Below are 25833 nucleotides of genomic sequence, written 5' to 3'. Positions count from 1 at the left end.
CACTCCTAAGGATGCTCCACGTCTGGCTGCCACCAACTTTGTTTCAGAGAGTCAGTGGGAAGTAGTGCTCAGAGGGTTAGACTAGAATCTGGAAGGATCTGTTCAGATTGTTCCTCCGCCGTGAAGCTTTCCGGGTGGTCCTGAACCCAATGCACCCTTCAGCCGATCTTATCTCACAGGGCTGCTGTGAGGATAACATGGGGAAGGGGAAAGGGTGTTTGAGACCCTGAGCTATTTGGAGGGAGGAAAGCATAAAAATGAATGTACGGATGTAAGTTCATACGTCTTCAAACCAGAGCTTAACTGACAAGCAGCGTCTTGGTGGAGCTGCAGTCCTCAAAAGGACACTTCCCCTGGCCATTTAGGACAGCAAGGGCCAAATTCACCTCTGAACTGAGCCCAGAAACTGGTGGGCAGCAACTGTAGTTCTCTCACCGAAGTGACGCTTCGCACCCACAGAAGTTTTGAGACAGTCTCCAAAGGCAGCCCCAAATAAAGCTTGTAACAGTAATCTGACTGGTAACATAAACAGGACAGCTGCAGGCTAGCCCCATTTCCCAAGGAAGGCCAGACCTGATGGCCCAAGAGCAGCTGGTTAGCAGTCTTACGTGGCACAGAACCACAACAGCGCCTCTGTCGGTAACTCTCTCTCTCTCTCTCTCTCTCTCTCTCTCTCTCTCGCGCACACACACACACACACACACACACACACACACAAGCAAGCAACAAACTTCCTTCTTCAGAGGGAGACCCACCCCATCTCCAAGCGGAGGACTCCTTAATATTTCACCCCATCTTTGCCCCAAGCACCCTAGCCATGCCTGGACTGAACATCAGCTTGAAGCTTGGTACTAATCCAATCAAACTGAGCTTAGTACTAAACCAAGTTCACCCCCAGCACCCATTGGGCAAAATGATCCTATTGGAAAGAGCTGAGCATCCCTTTCAGACCCCCGAAGCCCCCCCCAAGCCATCTCGTGTGGGGGACAGACTTCAACCGAGGAAGGTTCCACTGCACAGACGGTGCGGCTGCCTGCACATGGCTTCGAACACCACCTTCTGGGACTGCTCAGCCAGGTGGGGGTGAAACCCCCCAACGCAGGGCTCCGGTCCCTATTCTGGCCAACCAGTCCTGAGGAGGGAGGCCACAGTGCATGGCGGTACCAAAATTTATGGTTTTAAATGGTATCTGATGTAATTTTAACTTTGCGAGCAAATTGTGATCCGCCCTGAGCCTGCTGGCGTGGGGGGGGGGCGGAATACAAATCTAATACATTAAATTAAATTGAATTGAATTAAAAGAAGCGCAGATGAACCCTCCATCCCCTCCTTTTCATCCTGGTGAAGGCCATCTATCGGAGGCAACAAGGCAGCTCCAGTCCCCAGAACAGGAAACCAGGTGGACACGGTAGACGAGCCATTCCCAGCCAGAACTAGCGTGAATTAGGGGGGGGGGGGAACACACACACACACTCACACTCACACGCTCCCTCCCTCCCTCCCTCCCAGCAGGGCAGGGCAACAGGCAAACAGGAGCCCCGGGACCGTCCCCTTGCCCACCCAGAGCCCCCGTGTGCGTGCTGCTGCTGACCTCCACCAGGTGGTTGTCGGGGCCGTACAGGTCCTTGTCCAGCTCAATGACCAAACTCTTGAAGAAGGAAGAGAACTTTCGCTTCTGCTTGCTGAGCTGTGGAACCAGAAGGGAGAAGCGGCAACATCTGTAACCTCTTGCAGGAAACGGGAGGCAGATGCAGCCCTCTTTAAAAAACAGGTCCCTGCTCTGGCACAGAGCGACTCGCAGGAGATGCTCCAATCCCACAGGGGCAGCTTCTGCTAATGCCCCCCGCCCTGCATGGCAGGTGCCCTCCAGAGTGTGCCAGAGCCGCTGTTCTGCCCAGACTGGGGGTAGGGGTGGTCCTTCCCGTCCAGCATGGCCAGGCGTCCCTTCAGCCTGCCTCCCCCGGGGCCCAAGTCGTGGGGAAAGAAGAGTGTGGCCTTGCCCGTACGTCATCTAAGAGCTTGCCCTCCACCCGCAACTCCCAGGAGGCGATGCTGCCGTCAGAGTCATCGGCATCCGATTTAGCAGGATTGAATGTGTTGGAAATATAAAGGCGCAACTTGCGTTTTTGCTGTTGGGGAAAAGACAAAAATTAGCATTGGGCAAAGACCTTCCACACAAACAACCCCGCAGACACGGAGCATAAGCCACCAGTTTGACAGAGCCCCATTCTACTGAGGGGAACCACCGCGCGCATCCTCCTTTGGTCTCTCCGTATGCTCACAGGGGAGGGGAGGGCTGCCTTGAGCCACGATCCAGCAGTGGGGGCAGCAGGAACCACACCAGCAGGTTCCAGGCTGGTCGCACCCTACCTTGATGGGAGTCCACCTGGAAGGGCGAGCGCGGTCACTGTGCTATTAACCCTGACTACAGCAATCAGAAAAGGGGAAGGAAGCCGGCTGAGCAGCTTTTCTGGCCAAACCCAGAAATTAAGCACCCAGAACACGCGAGCAGAGAGCACTGCTTGACAGTGCTCCAACTAGTTCAGCCTCACCAGTCCCTATTGGTCAGAGCAATAATTCCACTTCCCAGTTGTGCCTTACACCTTTCCGCCCCGGATGCCTTCCATACTAGGAAAGACTTTGCATTAAGAGCTTGCAGTCTCTCTCTCTCTCTCTGTGTGGGGGGGCGGGGGGCTCCCCAGCAGTGTCTAATTTTTTCACCATCTGGTGTGGCAGATTCAATTCCTTCTGAAAGGCACCCGAAGGTGGAACGACACAGGTTCTGTGTAGCCTGTGCATTTCCATTCAGTCTCCTCTGCTATGTAACGTCTACATGAACCGTGGGGTCCGTCCTCCAGTGCAGCCAGACTTCTCAGTCTGGCCTTGCTCCAGAGCACCCAGGGGGTAGCCCTGGCAAGGAGGCCAGCGTGGCGGCTTCAGTCTCTTCTTGAGAAATCTGGTCAGAGGTGGGGGGATGGCCATGTCATCTCCATGAGGTTGCCTCAGAAATGAGTGGTTTTAAATGTGGCTGCCTAACTGCTGATGGAAAACTACGGTGATGATGAATTACAGCAGTGTCCAGTGCAGCCAACAAGCCCTAATTCAGCAGCATTTAGGATAAGTCCTGGGTGCAGGGAACGGGGACTGTGCGTTCTCCCCTCTCCTTTGTTCCCATGCCCAGCCGGAAGGCCTGAACAGGCCATGCAGTAGACCAGAAATATCTCTCTATAAAGTCAACGAATAATGCTTTGACTCATTTATTAAACATTGTTATTCTTGAATGCCCTAAGCCTGATCCCTGGGAAGCCACCATGCCAACTGGTCCTTGCTGCCTGAAGTGTGGCCATGGGCAGGAGTGGTGGGTAAGCGTGCCATTCCTGAAGCACCAGCACTCAGGACTGTGTAGTTGCAAGAGATCACTCCCACGCTGGCTTACAGGGGCCTAGCAGGAGGCAATGCAAGGCCTGGGACTCCATTCAGCAGGAGATGCTCTCTGAGCTGTTGGGGGCCGCAGCTGTTACTTCTGTTTGGTTTTGGCACCACTGGGGAGCCAGGGGGAGGGATGGCCGTGGGGATTTTTCAACCAGCCGGGGGCCAACCAGAAGGAAAAGGAGGAATTCATGAATCCATTTCTTCACAGCTTTTAAAAGGCTTCTTAAACATTAAGAATGTTTAATAGAGTATTGTGTTCAGTTTTGGGCACCACAATTTAAGAGAGATACAGACATGGTCCAGAGGAGGGCAACAAAGATGGCAAGCTCAGTATGTTTAGCCTGGAGAGGAGACGAATGAGAGGGGACACGATAACCATCTCCAAGTACTTGAAGGGCTGTCATATATAGAGGATGGCATGGGGTTGTTTTCCGCTGCCCCAGAAGGTCAGACCAGAACCAACGGCTTGAAATTAAATCAAAAGAGCTTTTGGCTAAACATGAAAGTTAGAGCGGTCCCTCAGTGGGACAGGCTTCCTCGGGAGGAGGTGGGCTCTCCTTCTTTGGAGGTTTTTAAGCAGAGGCTAGAGGGCCATCTGACAGCAATGCTGGTTCTGGGAACCTGGGCAGATCATGAGAGGGAGGGCAGGCAGGGTTACCTCAGTCCTTTGTTCTCGTGGCCCCTCCTTACATGCCCAGGGTAAGGCCAATCGCCACCTTGGGGTCAGGTAGCAATTTTCCCCAGGCCAGTTTGGCTAAGGATCCTAATGGTGTTTTGCCATCTTCTGGGCATGGAGCAGGGGGCACTGTGTGTGTGTGTGAGGGGGGGACACACATGTGGTTGTTAATTTCTTGCATTGTGCAGGGGGCTGGACTAGATGACCTTGGAGGTGCCATCCAACTCTAAGTTTCTAAGATTAAAAGGGCAGACAAACACCCCTCCCTGGCCTGAGACTGGGTGGGAGGGGCTGGGAAGATGCAGAGCGTGCCCAGCCCTCCCACTGGAGCAGCCAGGAGGACGGAGGACCACTCAGGGAGGGTGGGTGGAGATTGGGAGGATCCTCAGGGAGGGAGAAAACTAAACTAAATCTTGTAGGGGAGGGAGACAAAACCTTAGAGACAAGAGCGCTAATGGCGAGCGAGGAGGGGCACGTATGCAGGGACCCACTGATTTGCAGGAAGGGACAAAAGTGAAGCAGCCAGGGGGGCTTAAACCATGGACGTTGATGTCTCTACACTAATGTGCAGAGCATGAGAAACAAACAGGAGGAGCCTCTCTGCTGGGGCCCTGGTCCGCTGTTTACCTGAAACATCTATGAACTACCTTCCCGACCCCCCCCCCCCCCGATTGCTGAAGAGTTGTACAGAGTTGTTGATATCTTTGCTGCTTTTGGATATGGCTCTATGGTTTTAATTGTGTTTGTATTGTATTATTAATTTTATACTGTAGTTATTGTCATCGTAATCTAACAATGTTAGTAAAATTTGTGGTAGGGTATGAGCTTTCATGAGCCCCAGCTCACAGCCACAGTATCTGAAGAAGTGAGCTGTGGCTCACAAAAGCTCCTACCCTACCACAAATTTTGTTAATCTTTTGTTAGTGCTACTGGACTCTTGCTCTTTTCTATTGCTACAGACAGACTAACATGGCTACTCATCTTGATCTAACCATGTTGTTACCCGTCCTGAGCCCGTTCATGGGGAGGGTGTGTTAGAAATTAAATTAAATTAAATTAGCTTGAAGTCTTAATACAGTAAGGGAACTATGACCTAACAGGCATTACTGAAACTTGTGGGGGGGGGGGTTTGAGACACACAATTGGAATATTAGAATTGAGGAGTACAACTTGTTTAAAAGGAATAGACCAATAAGGAGGGGTGAAGGAGTAATACCACATGCTAAGTATATATATTCTTGTGAGGAAACACCTGGACCTGAGCTTAGAAGGTCAGCTGAGATCCTCTGGGCAAAAATAAGAGGAGAAAGAAATAATAGTGATATTATGGTGGGGAGTCTGCTATAGACCACCAAGCCAAGCACCAGACTCAGAGGATACATTCCTAGACCAGATTACAGAATTTTCAAAGGGACCGGACAGAGAGGGGTCCTGATAAATTCCTGACTTGCCTTACTTACAATTATATACTCCAGCAGACAGAGGAGGAAACAAGGGGGTCTGCCATGCTGGATCTGATTATCACCCACAGGGAAGAACTGGTTGAAAAGGTGATGATAACGGGAACCCTGAGTAGTGGTGACCACGTCATTTTGGAATTCAAGGTCTTGAGGAAAGGGAAGGCAGAATGCAGTCAGACATGCAGGTTAATCTTCAGAAAAGCTCACTTCAGCAAGCTCAAAGAGGTGCCCGGTAGAATCCCGTGGTCAAAAATACTCAAAGAGAAGTGAGTTCAAGATGAGTACGGGTTTCTTAGACGAGAGATATCAAAGGCGCAATTGCAAACTATTCCAAAGAGAAGAAAAAATGGGAGGAACCTAAGGAAGCCAGGATGGCTCCATAAACAGCTTTCCAAAGAGCTAAGAATTAACAAGTATATGTTTAGGACATGGAAGGAGGGGCATACAACGAAGGATGAATATAAACAAAGAGCCCGTGCTTTTAGGGAGGGTGTTAGAAAGACTAAAGCTCATTATGAGCTGAGGCTAGTGGAAGATGCTAACAAAACAAAAATGGGTTCTTGGGTTATGTTCGGAGCAGGAAAAAGAACAAACGAAACCCAGTGGCGACAGCCCACACACGATGCAGCACTCGATGGAAAGCCAGACAAGAGCCGAGCATCTCTGATCCCTGAAACCAAACGCAGAGAGGACAGCCTTGAACCCGCAGTAGGAGGCAAGATTCAGAAGCTCTTGGAACTGCAGGTAAGCAATAAAGGCCCCTTTAAATGAGTCCTTCATACTGAGGGAAAGGTCAGCTCTCGTGGAGTCATGGCCAGCCCGACACAATACTGGCTGGGACAACGTTAGCTCGGCAGGGGACACAAAGGCCTTTCTGCAGCAACAAGGAGGAACAACGATGACGCACGGCCCCCGCTGCTGGCCGGGGAGCCCCTACCTTCATGGGTCTCTTCAGGGCCTCTTGGATGTCCACGCGCTTCCGCATGATGGTTTGGTCCAGTTTACGCTCAAAGGCCAGGAGATCCATGTACGCCTGGGACTCAGGGACCAGCTCCCGGATCTGGGAAGAAAGCATAGCATTACTGGCCTCCCTAAAAAGGGCCCATAGTAGCAGTATAGGTGGCGGCAGCAGCAGGATCTGGGCGGCCCAGGTTCAAATCACTCTGCCATGGAAGCTCAAAGAGTGACCTTGGGCCAGTCACACCCTTTCTAACCTTCCTCACAGGCTTGTTGTGAAGATAAATGGAGAAGTGGGGAATATCTTTTTAATTTTTATTTATTAGTGCAAAACAAACAAACGAAAGAAACGAAAAATTTAAAAAAATACTGGCACACTGTTAGCAAATCTATATGTATGCTTCTATAAAAAGTTTCCAAATATCTAAAAATAAGTCCATATACAATTACTGTCTATAGGCAATATGTTCAAATGTTGGTAAGTTTATAAGGTTCTCAGTCCAATGAGTTATGGGAAGTGGGCTTTTGTCTTCCGAGTGTTTTAGGGTAAGTCTTTTAGTGACTGGAAGGACACAGAGGGTCTGCGTTGATCATTGGTTTGGTACCAAGAGACAAGCAAATGGCTTAAAAGTACATTAATATCCTCAAAAATAAATGAGTATTCTAATACAATATTAATATGGGTAATGACTTCCTCCAAAACGGCTGAGTGACCAAAGCATCGGTTTAAGAGAAGCATCTTGTAAATTACAGGGCCAACGAGTAGGTGCTACATATTCAGGAGTCTTCTTACTCTCTTGTTTCACCTCAAGCTAGGCAATTTAAGTTGTCACAGACTATTTCCCTCTTTTCTCATACCCTATGCCTCTGTCTCCTATTTCCCCCTTCAGTCTGCAGTTTGGATAATTTAGGCGTCACCATTGCACTTAGAAGAGCAGAGAGTTGGAGGTGCAGTCTGGGAGGGAGGGGCAGTCCTCCAGGAGGGGCTCTTTAAACGGGGTGACTGGGCAACGACATGGCAAATGGAGCTCAGTGTCGTTTGTACGGTGATGCACAGTGGAACAAACAGTCCCACCCCTGAGCACGCGTTGATGCCCTCTGACCTAGCTGAAACTGAGAGGGAAAGAGACTCTGGATAGCTCAATGAAACTATCGACTCGGCGTGTGATGGTGGAAAAGACAAACTCTGTGCTGGGCATAATTAGGAGAGGGACTGAAAATTAAATGGCCAATATTGCAATCATAGAATCCCAGAGTTGGAAGGGGCCATACAGACCATCTAGTCCAACCCCCGCCCAGTGCAGAATCAGCCTAAAGCATCTCTGACAAGTATTCATCCAGCCTCTTCTTGAAAACTGCCAGTGAGGGGGAGCTCACCACCTCCCTAGGCAGCTGATTCCACCTTTGAACTACTCTGACTGTGAAAAAGTTTTTCCTAATATCCAGCCAGTACCTTTCTGCATGTAATTTAAGCCTATTGCTTCGTGTCCTACCCTCTGCTGCCAACTGGAACAGCTCCTTGCCCTCCTCCAAATGAAAGCCTTTCAAATATTTAAAGAGAGCAATCATGTCCCCCCTCCACCTCCTCTTCTCCAAACTAAACATTCCCAAGGCCCTCAGCCTTTCCTCGTAGGGCTCAGTCTCCAGACCCCTGATCATCCTCGTCGCTCTCCTCTGCACCCTCTCGATTTTGACCACATCCTTTTTGAAGTGAGGCCTCCAGAACTGCGCACAATACTCCAGGTGTGACCTGACCAAGGCAGTATAGAAAGGGGCTGTGACCTCCTGCAATTTTGACGCGATGGCCCCTTTGATACAACCCAAGATTGAATTAGCCTTTTTTGCCACCGCATCACACTGACTGCTCATATTTAATTTACAGTCCACTCTTACCCCAAGATCCTTTTCACATATACTACTGCCCAGAAGTGTATCCCCCATCCAGTATTTGTGCTTCCCATTTTTGTGGCCCAGATGTAATATTGTGCACTTGTCTTTGTTGAATTGCATCCTATTCACAGCTGCCCACTTCTCCAGAGTATTCAGGTCTTGCTGAATTTTAATTCTATCTTCTTGGGTGTTTGCTACTCCTCCCACTTTGGTATCATGCCCGGGCTGCTTTGCTCTGGTGTATCAACTAACATTCAACTTGTTGAATGTTAATTCTATCTACTTGGATGTTTGCCACTCCTCCCAATTTGGTATCATCAGCAAATTTAATAAGTAGCCCATTTACCCCTTCATCCAGATCATTAATAAAAAATATTGAAAAGTACCGGGCCCAAAACTGAGCCCTGTGGCACCCCACTGGACACCTCCCTCCAATCTGATGATACGCCGCTGACCACCACTCTTTGGGTGCGGTCCTCCAACCAGCTCCCTATCCACCCAACTGTCCTATAGTCCAGTCCGCAGTCTTCCAGTTTGCCCATCAGAATGTCATGGGGGACCTTATCAAAAGCTTTACTGAAATCCAGGTAAATCCAGACAAATCATGTCAACAGAGTCCCCCTGATCCAGTAAGCAATGTTCCTGTATAGCTCTCTGGTGAGGCCTCATTTGGAATACTGCATGCAGTTCTTGTCGCTGTGCTCAAAACATACATTGCAGAGCTGAGAAAAAGTACTGGGGGTGGGGAGGCAAGATGATCAAGAAACCCCTTTCCTATGAGTTTGCAACTTCTCAATCTAGAAGTTGGCCAACAGAGGATATGGGATTATGCATGGGGTAGATAAAGTAGGTAAAGAGAGCTTTTTCTCTTTCTCCCATAATACCAGAACTCAAGGACATACAATGAAGTTGGTGGGTAACAGATTCAAGATGAACAAAAGGAAGCACTTCTTTTCTCAAGGAGATAGATCAAGATGATTAGCCCTGTTAGCGGGGCTTTTTTTCTGGGAAAAGAGCCGGTGGAACTCAGTGGGTTGCCAGCACAGAGCTCAACTCTTGGCGGGAGGTGGTGCCCCTGGTACCACATGCGTGTGCGCAAAGTGCATGCACACTCCCTGGACCACACAATGGCATCACTTTGGGTCAGCAGGAACAAAGGGGGAGTTTTTTAAAGTTTAAATTGTCCTCAGAGAAAATAGTCACATGGCTGGTGGCCCTGCCCCCTGATCTCCAGACAGAGGGGAGTTTAGATTGCCCTCCGTATTGAAGTGGCAATCTAAACTCCTGGCTGGAGATCAGGGGGTGGGGCCACCAGCCATGTGACCATTTTCAAGAGGTGCCGGAACTCTGTTCCACCGTGTTCCAGCTGAAAAAAAGCCCTGCCTGTTAGTCTGTCTATAGCAGTGGAAAGAGCAAGAGTACAGTAGCACCTATAAGGCTAACAAAATTTGTGGCAGGGTGTGAGCTTTCATGAGTCACAGCTCACTTCTTCAGATACCTTTTCTTCAAGGAGTATTATTATTATTATTATTATTATTATTATTATTATTATTATTATTATTATTACATTTCTAACCCACCCTTCCCACAAGCGGGCTCAGGGCGAGGTACAGCAGTTACAAAAATATAATACAAATATTTAAACAATTCATAAAACAACAGTTCATGAAATCAACAACAGATACTAACTGTCCCGAGATGGGGTCAATTCCAGATTCCTGCCCATCAGCAGATAGGGGGAGGGAAGCGGACAGATAATGTACTGCAACCCATAGGTGGGTCAGCAAATGAATGGGCACTACATAGCCCCATGCTGTACCCATATGTTGGGCAGCCGGCCGGTGGACATTGTATAACCCCACACAGTGGGGATCAGTGAGGATCTCATGCTGGCCTCAACCACGCGCCTGGTGGAACATCTCCATCTTACAGGCCCACCGAAATGACAGAAGTTCCTGACGGGCCCGGGTGTCCTCAGACAGAGAGTTCCACCAGCTTGGGGCCAGGACCGAAAAGGCCCTGGCCCTGGTTGAGGCCAACCAAGCCTCCCTGTGGCCAGGGACCACCAGCAGATGTCTTCCAGCTGATCGGAGCATTCTCTGGGGCACATATGGGGAGAGGCGGTCCCTTAGGTATGCTGTTCCCAGTCCGTTTAGGGCTTTATAGGTCAAAACCAGCACCTTGAACCGAATCTGGAATTCCACAGGGAGCCAGGGGAGCTGCTGCAGAATTGGTGTAATGTGTGTCCCTGTAAGGAACACCCGTCAAAACACGTGCAGCAGCATTCTGGACCCGCTGCAGTCTCCGGATCATACCCAAGGACAGCCCTGCGTAGAGCGAGTTACAGTAGTCCAGCCTGGAGGTGACAGTTGCATGGATCACTGTCGTTAGGTCCTGGGCTGAGAGATACGGGGGCTAGCCGCCTGGCCTGCCAAAGATGGAAAAAAGCATCCCGGACAACTGTTGCCATCTGGGCCTCCATAGATAAGGAGGAATCCAGGATCACGACCAAACTCCTGACCGATGGTACGGGCACAAGTGGTGCCCCCCCCCAAAGGCTGGGAGATGGATCCCCTCCTCTGACAGCCCACGGCCCAAGTACAGGACCTCCGTCTTCGCGGGATTCAGCTTCAGCCTGCTCTGTGCCACCCATCCAGACACGGCCTCCAAAGCTCTCAACAGGGCATCAGGGGCAGAGCCAGGCCGATCGTCCATCAGCAGATACAACTGGGTGTCATCCGCATATTGATGACAACCCAGTCCAAACCTGTGGAACTTACTGCTAGCAAATATAGTGATGGCCACGGGCACAGATGGTTTTCAAAGGGGGCCTGGGGCGGGGAGGGGCAAGAGCTGAAGAAGTCTTCCTCCTCCTTGCCCCCAGACTGATTAGGATTTCTCTTTGATCTTCTCCACCTGAGGCAGCTGCCAGGAGCGGCAAACACAAGGCCAGCCTCAGCCCCAGAAATGCAACCCCCCCGGCGCTTCCTGTGTAGCGGAAGGCAGAGGGTTGTCAAGTGCATTCCAGGAGTTCAGCGCTTCAGTGCTGGCGCAGCCAGATCAGCTGACTTGCCATGGGGCCACATGTTCAAAGCGCTCCAGGCAAGACCCTACAATGGCCCCTGCCTGGCCAGACCCCACAGAAGGCAGCAGGAGCACCTTGCAGGAAAGGCCAGCCTGGCCACCCCCTCTCCCCCCCCGCCCCAGTCTGCACGCGCTGCCTCACCTGCCCGCACGGGGCTCCACGGCAGCCGTGCTTCTCCAGGCCTTTTATCAGCCACAATGCATCAGGGAAGCTTTGCCACCTGGTTGTGTTCAGGGTTTTAAAAAAAAAATTGGTTGTATTCTTGTGGGGCCCCTCAACTGTAGTGATTTTTTAAAATTTTAATGTGTAATATTTATTGTTGTTTTTAATATTATATTCCACTTAGGGAGGGGCAAGGGAGGGGCAGTATAAAAGTTTTAAAAATAAATATAAATAAATAAATAAAATGCTGTGGTTCCAGAGCGAAAGTCTTCTTCAGAACACTCCTGATCAAGCAAGGAAAGCCAAATCAAGAAAGAAATGGAAAGCCGCTCACCCTCTGAGGGAGGATTTTGTCCGCCATTTTCCTCCTCTTGGCACTGTATAGTTTTTAAAGAAAAAAGACAGGTTACCATGGAGATGGACGTAGAAGTAACAAGGCCCCCCGCTAAATTATCCTAGCCTTTTTGTTGTGTACTTGCGGATGCGCCTCAGAAAAGGCCCGTGCTTCAAGATGGGGGTGGGGGGCACCGAAGCCGTCTCCGGGCAGCCTGAACTCGAACCCTGGAGGGAGTTTGCACGCCACGGGAACACGCACCAGGGCATGGCATGTGCCGTGGCCGCCACCTGTCTCTGGCTCACACAGCGAACACACACACACACACACACTCTCACACACACTCCTCCTGCTTCCCCCCCCCCCAGCTGCCGGCAGGATGGCGGGGGGGGGCGGGGGCCTTGGCCTGGCCCTTGCAGCTGCTTCAGGACGGACCCAGGCCCCTGAGCGTTGTCTCCCAGGCCTGCAGAAAGGAGGGTGGGCTGGGCCAGCCAGTGGACAGGACGAAGCAAGTGTTCCCCAGGCACCCCACAGGCGGGCGTGGCTCCACACTGGCCAAGACCGGTTTTGCTTCTCATTGCAAATCAGGACATTTGGGGACGGAAGGGAAGCCCCACCCTGTTCGCCCCTATCCGCCCCAACCAGATGGACTTGTGAGGGTGGCTCTCCTTCAGCGAGTGGAGCGGCGACCTTCCTCGAGCTGCTGAGGTGGCCTCAGCACCTGTTTCTCTGTCTATCACGCTTCTTAGCTGTGCCCTCTCCCTCCAAAGGGGGGACGCGACATTCATCTACCATAAGCCATCTACCAGGCACCTAAAAGTACAATTTAAAAACAGTAATGTGAAATGGTTGTTGTGGGTTTTCCGGGCTGTATTGCCGTGGTCTTGGCATTGTAGTTCCTGACGTTTCGCCAGCAGCTGTGGCTGGCATCTTCAGAGGTGCAGCACCAAAAGACAGAGATCTCTCAGTGTCACAGTGTGGAAAAGATGTAGGTCATTTGTATCTACTCAGGAGGGGTGGGGTTGAGCTGAGTCATCCTGTAAGGGTTTCCCAGGGTGTGGAATGCTAATGGCGGGAGGCTTCACTGTATCCTGAGGAGGTTCTTTTGCATATGGATTGGTGCTTGATGTGCTAATCTTCTCTGCAGGGCTATTGTCAGGGATAATGTGAAATGTGAAAACCCAAACAGGAAGCAACAGCCAGAACAGCTACCAGACGTATCCCTGGCAAAAGCATCCCAACACAGAAACACTTCCCCCAGCAGGCAGCAGGCAGGGAGGAGGGGGCCCCCAGGAGGCCTGACTCCAAGGCGCCTTTTGTACGGGGGGGGGGCTGCCTCGTAATTCTGCAGAGCAAAGTGGGAGGGAGGCTGAAAATGCCTCAAGAGCTGGGCTGGCACGGGAAGAAGAGCCGGGCGTTACCTGCAGGCCCACTGCCTCAGGAGACACCCTGTGCCACGCGACACAGCCTCCCTGGCACTGCTGTTGTATATGCAGATTAACGGCTCTTTTACCATAATGCACATCTTTACTGGAGACTGGAAGCAGACAGACTGAAAACTCAGGCTCAACAGTAACCAATTTATACTTGTAGGAACCACTCCCACTTTTACAACAACCAATACGACGTAAGCAGCTAGACTCCCTCGTTTGCATGAACTATATACAAGTATCTACTTCGGAGCACAGCGATTGGACTACAAAGCCACAGTTCTGATTGGCCGTGCCGGCACCAAACACCAAGAGCTTTGTAGGCCTCGGGTGCCTTCGTTCTACTCCAACAACACATATCACCGCAGCAACTGTAAACACTGACTAACGCAGTCCCGTGTGGCTGCGTCAGGATCCCATCCCGTCAAGGCAGGGGGTTCTTGGCAGGGGCTCAACTAGGGTTGCCAGCTCCAAGTTGGGAAATTCCTGGAGATCTGGGGAGTGAAACCTGGAGAAAGTGGGGTTGGGGGAGGGAAAGGACCTTGGCATGGCATAATTCCATAGATTCCACCCCCTCCCCCAAAGTAGCCGTTTTCTCCAGGTGAACTGATCTCTGTGGCCTGGAGGCCAGTTGTAATTCCGGGAGATCTCCAGCCACTACCTGGAGACTGGCAACCCTAGGCTCAACAGACTGATTTACTGATTGTGTTTTGATCCTGCCCTTCCTTTGAGCAGCTCAGACTGGTGTGGCTGTCTCTTCGTTTTTTCCTCACCACAATCCCATCCGGTAGAGCACTGACCGGCCCAGCATCACCCACCAAGCTTCCGCGGCAGAGGGTGAATTCGAATGCCGCTTCCGCATTCCTGGTCAGGGTACCTGACCACTACACCCCGCTGGCTCTTTGGGACATGCAGGTAGCGATCATTTCACTCTCTCTGATGACTGAATGTCAACGGTGCTCAGTCGGTTTGACAGCTCCACCCTGCTGGCTTCCTGACGGTCCTCCCTCCCTTGCCTGCTTTTTGTTCAGGCCAACTTGTCCAGGAGTGCTAAGAGAGCGGCTAAGCTGCCCGCCTGTCTCCTCTGTTTGACATACCACAGAAGCCTGCCAGGGCTGCCTCAGGCAGAGCCAACAGAGCCCCCTTGGGTCTACTCAGCCTACCGGCCGCAGGCCTCTTCTTGGCACAGCGCATGCCAGCTCCAGTGCCCACCTCGAGGCTCATGGGTCTGTCTGTGCAGCTGACAGAGAAGAGCTAAAGCTTCATGGAGCCAAGGATGCAGCCCCCCTCCCCCCCCCCACAGAGCTTACAGTGCCCCAGTCCTGACAAGCACGTCTTTCTGGCAAGGGAAGGAGGCCCACAGCTTCTTTCCCCAGCCACACTGATGAAGGTGGATGTGTTCCTGCTCTTCTCAAGGCCCGGGAGTCCTGCTTAGCACTGTGTGGCATTCAGGGTGAAGCACTGCATGCAGTGTGAGGCACCCCCGCCCCCCCCCCCATGAGAGGGCCTGGGTGCTCTTCTTGACACCTCCTTCGGGATGCAGAGCACACCATGGGCATCTGTGCAAAGGGAGCAATATTGTGCTGATGTTTCTAGCAAGGGATGGGAATTTTGGGGTGCTTCTCTGCCAGTTGTTTGAAACCAGGGATCACCTTCTAGTGCCCTCCTGTTGCAGGTATATAAGCCTTAGCACAGCTACAGCCTGCGGCATGAATGGCTCTTGGCCCATGTCATTAGGGGAACCAGCCCAGTGGACTTAGGGGGTGCTGTACTTGTGCACTGAAACTGCATCTTGTTGTATTTAGGGTGGTGGGCTGCCTGGGAACCGTGTCTGAGAAAAAAGCCAGGCAACCAGGCCTAAGCACATAATTTTCATAGCAGAAATCCTGAAACATTCAACACAACTATAAACAGCTGCACCCCTGCTCCCCGCCCCCCCCCCCCCACACACACACACACTGGAGGGATATGATGCAAAGCCCAAACCAAGGCATGAGGAAGAACCACTCGTCCAAAGGAAGGAACAGTTTCTTCAAGGCCAAGTGTTTGCCACCCCCACCTCACATCTCCATGGGATGGAGGGAAGGAAGGCGGCTTGAAGCCAGGACGCTCCCCGCCCCCCGCTCCACGCACTCACCTCCTGGGCCGATTCTGAGTTGCCTGCTGCGCCTGCTGCGCCGCCTGCTGAGCTGCTTGCTGTGCCGCCTGCTGCACTTGCTGCTGCTGCGCCTGCTGTGGGGCCACCCGCTTGCGTGCTGGTTCCATCACAGCCTGGGGCATCCCAGGCCGCACAGAAGGGCTCCCCACGTAGGGTGGGCCTGGGGGACCCATGGGAGCCCCCTGGTGGGGCATTCGAGCACCAGATGGCATCCCAGGACGCTGGAAGGGAAAGTGAGAGAGAGAGGGGGGGAAATCAACGCCTCTTCCAGCTGGCACTGTGAGCAGTCACAACTGTATGGCCACCTCCCAAGGGGCGGCTGAGCCCTACGGGCAGGGCCAGCGCATCCATGGAGGCGGGTCCGGCAGCCACCTCAAGCGCTGAGGTGCTGCAAGGGGCACCGGGGGTGGGGGCGTGCGCCGTGGAGCTGGTGGTAGCAGCGGGCTGGGAAGCCGCACGCACGCTGCCCCGGCCGCCTGCTGCGCCTGGCCTACAGCTGCTGCGCCTGGGCGGGAGTGCATGCTGGCGGCAGTAGTGTGGGGCAGTCTGAGCAGGCAGTCTCCCAGCCCTCCCGCTCTGTTGCCCTGTGCTGCCACCGCCTGCACACAGCTGAGGCCGGCTCGCAGCGGCATGCTGCGTGATGACGTCACAAGTAGTGACATCATCACGCAGTCTGGGCGTGCGCGCGTGGGGGTGGCAACAGCCCTGAAGCTGCCCCCGGCCTCAGGCGCCAGAAACTCTGGCACCGGCCCTGCCTATGGACAGTGGAAGCACCCAGGGAGACTCCAGGCAATGCAGCTTGGCTGCAGAGATCATGACCTGGAGGAAAAAGGGATTCCCAAGCTGGACAAAGCCTCCAGGCAGTGGCAACCGAGCAGCTGCCCCTGCTGGGATCCAGCTGGGGCACCAAAACTGACCCACAGCTCACAATTTTGGGCCCCAGCCCCAACTCAAAGGGAGCCTACCAAAAGGAAATGGCATATTTCCAGATCTAATAAGATCCAGGGAGCCTCACCCCAGCTGCAAACAGCCTTGAGAAGTCAAGAAAGAAGACCAGGCAAAACACAGGGCGGGAACCTCGTCTGCTATGTCCACCCAGAGACCTGGAGCTACTTTTTGCCATGTCAGACTGGCTGCATTTATTTATTGGAAAGCACGATGTCCCACCATTTCCCCCTTGCAAATCTTCAAGTCAGCTTAAAACAAAAATAAATCCTGGACTTCCAAAAATCCAGCAAAAAAACCACAACACAGTGATTCTCCCCAAGCCTTGGACGCCAAAGAGCAGCCCCGTCTCTCTCCAAGCTGCCCCACTTCCTTGTTTTCTATTTGTAGTCTCTCCCTAGTTCCTTCGCCATTTCTCAAACTGCATCAAAGATGCACGGAGTAATGACAACACAGGAATGCAACAATGGAAAGCGAGCAATGGTTGTGGTGGGTTCTCCGGCCGTGAAAGCCTCCGACAATACATCGAAAGCGAGGAAGCTCAGAGGAAAAACAAACTGCAGCAAAACTTCCATGAGAAATGACTAGGTAAGAAACCTACTCACAGGCTCCCCTGATTTGTAGGCAGCTGACCTGGCCATGCTGACCCATGCTGCAACAACCTCCGGGCTCAACTACTGCGGCAACCACTACATGGGGCTGCCCTTGAAGAACGCCCAGGAACTTGGTTTGGAACTTAATGCACCTGGGCAAGCCGCTGTGAGCTGATGACATCCATTCTGCAAACTCTCCACGGCTTGCCAATCTGTTTTCAGGTGCAATTCAAGGTATTCAAATTTATTTTTAAAGCCCTTTGTAGCCTGGGACCCACAGACTTGAAGGACTGAGTAGGCAATCCTATGCAGAGTAACTGCTGTCCAAGTCCACTGAAGACTGTGGGCTTAGACTGCAGTAGGACTGCCCTGTGGCTCTCTTGGTATCAAGCTACAAGACAATTCTGCTCAGCACAGCTCCCTGCCCCCCCCCCCGGGGCAATCTGCCATGGCCCACTCAGGTGCGTTTTCAGCAGCTTCCCCAATCTTGTGGAAAGGCCTTGTGGCTGAAGGGAGGAAGGTTATTAGCATAGGCTGCAACACTTAGCCGCTTAGAAGGGATTTTGGAGTTGTGGGATAGGCCCAGCATAAAGAGGGCACAGGCAGATTTGGTGTCTTATGGGGTAGCTATCTTTCGGAGGTAGGACAAGTTGCATCTTTGGTGTTTCATGAGCTGTCCTCATAATATCATTAAATATCATTTTAAGATGTTTTTACAGATTGCCTGAATTATTTTCTTACTTTCCTTGAGTTGCAGTTTTCTGGGTATATACATTTTTAAACAAACAAATAGATAAATAAATGACAGACCACCACAGCTGCCTAACCAAAATACATTTAATGAAAGCCTAGTGAGACAAAACAGTTTTCATGACTGGCATTAGTGATTAGGACATGTGAGTTTTCTACTACTTTGGTGCTACCACTGAAAAGGCCAAGCAAAAAGAGCAGCTGTTTCACAAGTACACGCATATGATCCAAACCATTTGCCCCCGTTAATAACCGGCCAGCCACATTCTGGACCAGCTGCTGTTTCCAAACACTCTCCATACGCAGCTGCAGACAGAGCACGCTGCAGCAATCTCGTCAGGAAGGGGTCACGAGCACATTTCTTAGGTGTGACTGGCAGGCCAGCCTTCACTCATAAAAGCACTCCCAGTCACGGCCGGGTGACTGGACAGCCAGCTGCAGCGCTGGGACATGGACCACTCTCAGGCTGTGGTCCAGGCCACTCCAAGACTGCACCCCCTTTCAAACCAGGGGGGACCCCATTCACTCTTTGATCAGCCACTTCTCTGGCCACGAAGACCGTTTCTGGTGGGTAGCCATGTTGATCTGCAGGAGAAGAGCAGGATTTGGGTCCAGCAGCACCGACCAGGGCCGATTCCAGATGGCCAGAAATTGTGGTTTTTCTGCGGAAATAATCGCTTACCGGCCACGCGTTCACTTTCGTCTCCATCCGCTTTGTCTCGCAGCGTGCCGTGCCGTCCCGCTTCAGGATGCTCACACGGCCAACTGAGGTACCCGGAATTGGTTGTTTCCTCCCCGTCACAGTTGACGTTGGGGGCCTTCATTGGTTCGCATTTCGTTTTGTTTTTTTTAAATGTTTTACGTGTTTTGCGCAAATGCGCAAATGTGCAGGTATGCGAATACGCAGCATTGACGTTTGTGCGCTTTTGTGCATTTGTGCACATTTGTGCAGTTTGATGTGCGCAAATGTGCGACTGCGCAAATGGCACCCGTTTTTTTAAAAAAAATTAAGGGAATATTGTTGCCGTCCCGGCCGGCAAAGAAAGAAGGGAAAGGGGAGGGCCTCTCCGCGGCGACGAAGCATCCAGAAGTGTGCAAACCCGCAATACCGTGTTCATACTGTCCGCTTATAGAGCACAACCGAGTGCCATGGACCGCAGGTAAGCCGGGACGGGAAATTGCGGGTTTTTATGAGTGAGGTCGCTGAAAAAGCGAAAGCACTCGCTCTATTTATGCCCATCTGGAATCGGCCCTGATTTCCAGGGTGTGAGCTTTTGAGATTCAGACACAAAGCCAGCTTTGACTCTGGAAAGCTCCCTTCCTTGGAAATCTATTCAGCTTCTAAGGTGCTACTGGACCCGAATCTTGCTCTTCCCTGACCAACAATACCTCTTTCTTGGCCGGATTACATTTCAGCTGGTTTATTTCCACCAAGTTCAACTCAGACACAGAATCAACACTTCAAATGCGCCTCCAGACTCGGATGCAGAGAGAGCGCAAACCCACCTGATTTCCTCCTCATGCTAACGACTTCCAGACAACCTCTCCCAGGGGTTAAGGAGCATTGGAAACAGGATGGAACCCAAGAACCAAAGACCGCATGGGAGAGCCGAATGCCTCCTTCTATCCTTCGGAAAGGATCAAAAGCCCTCTAAACCACTCCCCCCAGTGGACACAAAGGAGCTTCTGCCTCGGACTGGCTCAGACTGAACCTGTCCATCAAGGCCTGCGCTGTCTACTCAGACCGGCAGTGGCTCTCTGGAGTCTGAGGAGGAGGTTTTCCACATCCCCTGCCCACCACCTGGTCCTTTTAGCCGGAGACCGAATCAGGGACCTCCTGCGAGCCGAGCAAGTGCTCTACCACTGAGCAACAGCCACCCCAACTAGGTGATCCAGCCGGACACCAGAGAGGCCCAGGAGACGCATTCTACAATCATTCCCTGCAGTAGAGCGGTCACAGAAGTTTCAATTCCACACTCAGAAGCCAGACTGAAAAGAACTTAGGTGACCCCCCCTCACCCAAGAATTTCTGCAGCCGGCTCACCATCCTTGGGGGCAGCCTCACCTTGGCCCCCCTCAGTGCTGCAGGGATGGCTTTCTTCCTCTCTCAGTGAGGAAGACTAAGAGAGGACATCCAGCAGCCCCGTTCACCTGGTAGATTTTAAGAGTCAGAAAAGGCAAGGGTCGAACGCAAACGTGGTCAGCCACTCTCCAAGGCTCTCCTTTACGTTCTTAGGCTGGGCAAGCAGAACGGCCGCTCTCCAAATAGCCCAAGATGCCCAGTACCCGACTGGCACGATGGGTGGCGGCTGAGCTAGAGCAGAGGCGAACCTTTTCTGCAAACTGCCTGGCTGTGAGATTTCCTGTGACTTAGTACAGGGGCCAGGCCAAGACTGACCCACTGCGGAACCCACACACAGCTCCTGCATGGCTGCAGAGCTTCCACCATGAAGGCCGTTTGGTACACTTATACCTCACTTCTCTCCCCAGCAGGGGTCCGAGTCAGCTCACATCATTCTCCTAACCTCCATTTCATCCTCGTGCCCCTGTGAAGTGGTCTGGGCCGATGGTGTTCAGCATGCCCAAGGACACCCAGAGAACTTACCTAGCAGAGCGGGGTTCAACCCAGGGGCTCCACTACACTCAAGGACAGAAGAACACAAGTTGTGCCCCACTGGGTCGGAGCAGCGAGGGTCCCTCTAGTCCAGCCTCCTGCCTCGCACAGTGGCCCACCAGTTACTCCGGAGGGCCAGGAACCAGGCCTAGGGGCCCAGGCCTTCCCCGAGGCTGCCTCCTGGCACTCGGTTTCAGAAGTCACCATGGCTAGTAGCCATCGATAGACCCATCCTCCTGGAATTCCTGCTGCAACATTGCAGTTAAGTGGTTGGGTTGAAAAACAGCACTCTGCTGGTTCAAATCCCACTACTGCCAAGAGCTCAGTAAGTGGTGTTGGGTAAACCCAGGGGTTTTTTTTTCAGTGGGAACGCGGTGGAACGGAGTTCTGGAACCTCTTGAAAATGGTCACATGGCTGGTGGCCACGCCCCCTGATCTCCAGACAGAGGGGAGTTTAGATTGCTCAGTGGGGCAACGCACTGAGTTCCACCACCTCTTTTCCCGGAAAAAAAGCCCTGGGTAAACCACTCCTGCCAGCTCCAGTTCCTTGGCTGATGTGTGGAGTAATAACCACCCTGACTTTGTTCACTGCTCCGAGTGGGGCATCTGTGCACGTGGCCATCGCTCTATTTGTTTGGCAGTGAATTCCAAATTTCAATTGATAATTGCGCAAAGAAATATTTCCTTTTGTTTGTCCTGAATTTACTGCCCATCAGCCTCATTGAATCCCCTCAAGTTCTGGTGTTTGGGGAGAGGGAGAAAATCTGCCCCTTCACCCTTTCTACCCTGTGCATCATTTTATAAACCCTCCTCTTAGTCTTCTCTGAAGACTGAAGAGCCCCAGCCTCTTCATTCTTACCTCCAACCCCCAATCATCTCAGTTGCCCTCCTCTGTCCTTTTTCCCGCGTTGCAATGTCGTTTTTAAGACATGGTGGCCAGAAGTGCACACAGTATTCCAAATGAGGCCGCACCGTAGGTCTATACAGGGGCATTACAATGTCGGCTGATTAATATTCAATCCTTTCCTAATAAACACCACCACAGAGTTTGTTTTTTTTCAATAAGGGAAGTAAGGGAGGAGACTAAAGCAGATGCCAGGATACTTCAAGCCCCATCACTCTGACTGGGTGAACGTGCTGGAGTCATGCTGAAGAAATGAGATTCCTAGACCTCGTCAACAGCTGCGCACTGGAACAGTTGGTCAGAGAGTCAACCAGAGGGCTTGTAATCTTGGCCTTGGTTCTGAGCAAGTTAAACCTATCTGCCTGCACATTATCTCTATGTTCTATTATTGTTGTTGTTGTTTCTATTACTATTATTATTATTATTATAAAATAACAAAATAACTAAATCCATATAATCATCATACAACATCATTAAAATTCCTTATACCCAACCCTAACCAATAAACTTAATTTACTGGGTTAATACAGATTTTAAAATTCAAAACATACCATTGAATGGCCTCATTTCCAAAGTATGTCAACGATTGACTATTAATAGCATAAATATTAGTATTATTCTGCAATTTAACATAAACATGTACCATAATCCAAATAGAGCTTATGGATGTACGTTATCATGGAATTTCTCGGTCCAGTACATGTCAAAGACTGCTTCTCTACAAACTGGTCAGCAGAGTTTGGTCTCCAGTAATAAACCAGTTTTGCTATAACTGCAAAATCTCATACCCATCAGTGGTGGCAAATCTACTTCTTCCCGTGAGCTGTTGTTGGAATTCAAACAGAGATTAACAACCATATGAGTTCCAAATCAACATTCATAACTCAGTGTTTCAGAAATCCCAATAGAATTCCTTTTGCTGTGGGGTACCAATATATGTTAGATTTTAGTAGGGCAAACTTTAATAAACTTTAGAGATACGACGAGAACTATTCCATGGACAAGAATGCTGGAAGGGAAAGGAGCAAGTGAAGGGCGGGCTCTCCTGAAAGAACAGCTCCTGCAGGCTCAAGCTGTCACCATCCCAGCAAGACAGAAATGTGGTAGAGGATCTAAGAAGCCAGTGTGGATGAACAGAGAGCTCTGTGATAAACTAAGGAGGAAAAAGGAGACATTCAAGAAATGGAGGGGAGGAAATGCGTCCAAAGTAGAACATCTAGGGGTAGCTAGGCACGGTACGGTAGCTGTGAGAGGCCAAAGCTCAGAATGATCTGAGACTGGCCAGGGGGGCTCGCCACAAAAAAAGAGATGTTCTTCAGATACATGAGGAGCAAACGGAAGGTAAAGGGGGCAATACCTCCATTGCTGGGTGAAAATGGAGAAACTCTGACAGAAGACAGAGAGACGGCAGAAAGGCTCACGGCCTACTTTGCCTCAGTTCTCTCCCTGAAGGAGGGGACAGGCCCACCCAGAGATGGTAGTAGGCAAGGCATGGCTCCAGGGCTGCTGGTTGACATGGGCAGAGAAGTTACGGCTCATCTCCCAGGCCTCTTGGAGGACAGGTGATGTGCTGGAAGACTGGAGGAGGGCAAACGTCACCCCATTCTGCAAGAAAAAGGCAATCCAGGGAACAACAGGCCAGTCAGCCTGACCTCTGTCCCTATGTTATTTGCATAACATCCAAATCACAGGACGTCATTGTCCCAATATACCACATTGGTCAGGCCCCATCTGGAGTACTGTGTGCAGTTCTGGAGGCCTCATTTCAAAAACCATGTGGACAAATTGGAACAAGTGCAGAGGAGAGCAGCCAGGATGATCAGGGGCCTGGCGACCAAGCCCTATAGCAAAAGATTGAGGGACCTGTGAATGTTACGTTTGGAGAAGAAGAGGTTAGGGTTAGGAACTGGTGTGCGGTTGTTAGCGTCAGGAGACCAATCGCCATCCTCCAAGGTGGTACCGTAAGCCAGACGCTCCTTCCCAGCACAAGCACCAATGGTTCACCTGCCTGTTCCCCAACAAAGAGGCTGGTCGGCTGGCCAAGGATTGCGTGAGGCTGCTCCGCAGAGAGGCAGAGGCAAAGCCATTCACGCTCTAATCAGAGGCAGGTCCAGGGTTAGGGTTAGGGTTAGGATGCTGGGCAGAGGCTGGCCAGGTGTGCCTGTCCACCTTCAGGCTCTCTCTGCATGTGACTCACACACACACACACACACCAGCACAAAGGCTCCTGCTCCTTCACATGACTCTCAGTTGATACAAATTTCAGGTAAGGTATCAATCGCAACTTGGACGGCATATAAAATTATACCATTTGGCATATAAGTATACATTTATAAGTATAAATATCTTTGTTTTCTGTAAGAAAATTACAAGTATACCAAATACTTGGGAGTTACGAACTGCTGCCCCCTCTGCATCCACGACAGAGACATCTGAGAGGTAGGAAAAAGGAAACGTTGAAGGAAGAAAACAAATTTTGTAGTAAATAAAAGGAAGTGTATTATTCAAACAAACTCTCTCATGAATTCACAATAGGCAGGACTACCAATGTTTGGATATTAAGCTAACCTTTCTAATACTGAAAACACTGTTTAATAATGTACATTTAAACACAAAAAACATTGTATATGTCTCTAGTATAAGAGTTTTTTTTAAATGTACCCCAGAATTTCCCCATCTGTCCCCTGGAAAAATTGAGAGAGACCTCATTTTTCATGCAGTTCTAACATTAAAATCTAGTGGGGAATTGACAGGAAACAGAAACACATAAACCATCTTGAGGAGCTGGCACTACAGCCATGTAGACGAAGAAACGTCGCTTGAGCTTCCAGGGAGGACGTCCACTGCTACTATCGTTGGCTGCTGCTGCTCTTTCAAAACCTCTCCTCTCCTCTCCCTCTGCCACATCTCCCCCCCCCCCACCCCAAAACACTCTGCACGTTCTTCCCGAAGATCCCCTGCCGGTCATGATGTGCACAGATGTTAAATTAGACGCTGTGATGTATGTATGGAATGTATACAATTTTATTACTGGACTGTGTGTGACAAAATAGATAAATAAAATTAAAGTGTTGTGTTTGGGTTACACTTGGGACACCCAGACACACAACTCAGACTGAGTTACACAACACAGGCAAATCCCAAATTAACCGTCATTCTCAAAGGATGACCGCAGCTTGGGGGAGGGTGGGGAGGCAGACAACTGAAAATCCGAAGGGCCCAGTAGGGCAAGGACACACACAGGAAACACAGCCAGTCACACATCGAACACACACAATGAAGAACTAAGAACTAAATGAAACAAATAAGAGGGGATTAAATGAAAAATTGGCCTCCCAAAAGCCAGAAGGGTCAAGAGAAAGTCTGAGAGAAGGCAAGCCAAACGGTAAGCAAGGAAGGGGGAAAGCGGGGAGCAAACCCCAAGCAAAAACATTAAAATGCTTTAGAGAGAATTAGAGAACACAAGACATGCAGAACAGAAACTATATTCAAGAAAGCTAAAAATGTAAGAAAGGAATAACAGTATGAAATAACTACACTGTAATTTGACACAAGAAAACTCTCAAACTATCTCTGTCCCTCTGATCTGGTCCTCTATAAACAGGTAAGCTGCAGTATGTGAAACCAGCTTTACCTGATTCAATAAGTCCTACCCCATATGCTTAAGGACTGGGCTGCCTCACACATATATGTAATCTTAGTAGCTATAGTCTGCAATCAATCAAGAAAGTTCAAAGCTCTCCCCAGCCTCACCCAAGAACACAGATTTACACGCTTTGGAGGCTGTGACTGGCTGGTTAAAACACAGCCGACTAAACCGAATCCCACAAAGACAGAGGTCCTTCACCTGACCATGGACTGACAGGTTCTGGGATCCAACTCCCAACCCTTGATGGGATGCCGCTGGTACCTGTGCCAGTGGAGAGGAGTTTGGGCGTGTCCTGGATGTCAACGGAGGCCCAGGTTACAGCAGTTGCCAGATCTGTGTTCTTTCCATCTTCGTCAGATTAGGCAACTTGCTCCTTACCTCTCAGCCCACAACCTAGCCATGGTGACCCATGCAATGGTCACCTCCAGGTTAGACTACTGCAACTTGCTCTATGCTGGGCTGCTCCGGAAGCTACAACTGGTCCAGAATGCAGCAGTGTGTATTTTGTCCAGGACTCTGTTCTAGTCACATATAACTCCGGTTTTGCACCAGCTGTATTGGCTCCCAGTGGAATTCCAGATCAGGTTCAAGGTTTTGGTCTTAACTTTTAAAGCCCTCAGTGGACTGTGATCCACATACCCGCAGGACTGCCTCTCACCACACGTTCCCTGGAGACTGCTCCGTTCTGCTGGTGGTCCTTGGCCCTAAGGAGGCTCACCTTGCCTCAACCAGGGCCAGGGCTTTTTCGGCCACGGCACCAACCTGGTAGAACTCTCTGTCTGTGGAAACTCAGG

General features: G+C 50.9%; 1 protein-coding gene across 1 annotated transcript in view; it reads right to left on the bottom strand.

Moving 5' to 3' along the window:
* SMARCD3 (SWI/SNF related, matrix associated, actin dependent regulator of chromatin, subfamily d, member 3) overlaps nucleotides 1–25833 on the bottom strand; it is a 49593-nt gene that overhangs the window by 16584 nt on the left and 7176 nt on the right. Inside the window, exons 2-6 of the mRNA XM_054991931.1 lie at nucleotides 15564–15805; nucleotides 11997–12039; nucleotides 6506–6628; nucleotides 2007–2129; nucleotides 1592–1687 (exon numbers count right to left, since the gene is read on the bottom strand). Coding sequence (XP_054847906.1) covers nucleotides 1592–1687; nucleotides 2007–2129; nucleotides 6506–6628; nucleotides 11997–12039; nucleotides 15564–15805 — 627 coding nt within the window. The remainder of the gene's footprint in view (nucleotides 1–1591; nucleotides 1688–2006; nucleotides 2130–6505; nucleotides 6629–11996; nucleotides 12040–15563; nucleotides 15806–25833) is intronic.

This window comes from Eublepharis macularius, chromosome 11 (assembly GCF_028583425.1).
Source record: "Eublepharis macularius isolate TG4126 chromosome 11, MPM_Emac_v1.0, whole genome shotgun sequence".
NCBI lineage: Eukaryota > Metazoa > Chordata > Lepidosauria > Squamata > Eublepharidae > Eublepharis > Eublepharis macularius.
Note: the sequence above shows the minus strand (reverse complement) of the source record. Positions and strands in the feature narration are given on the sequence as shown.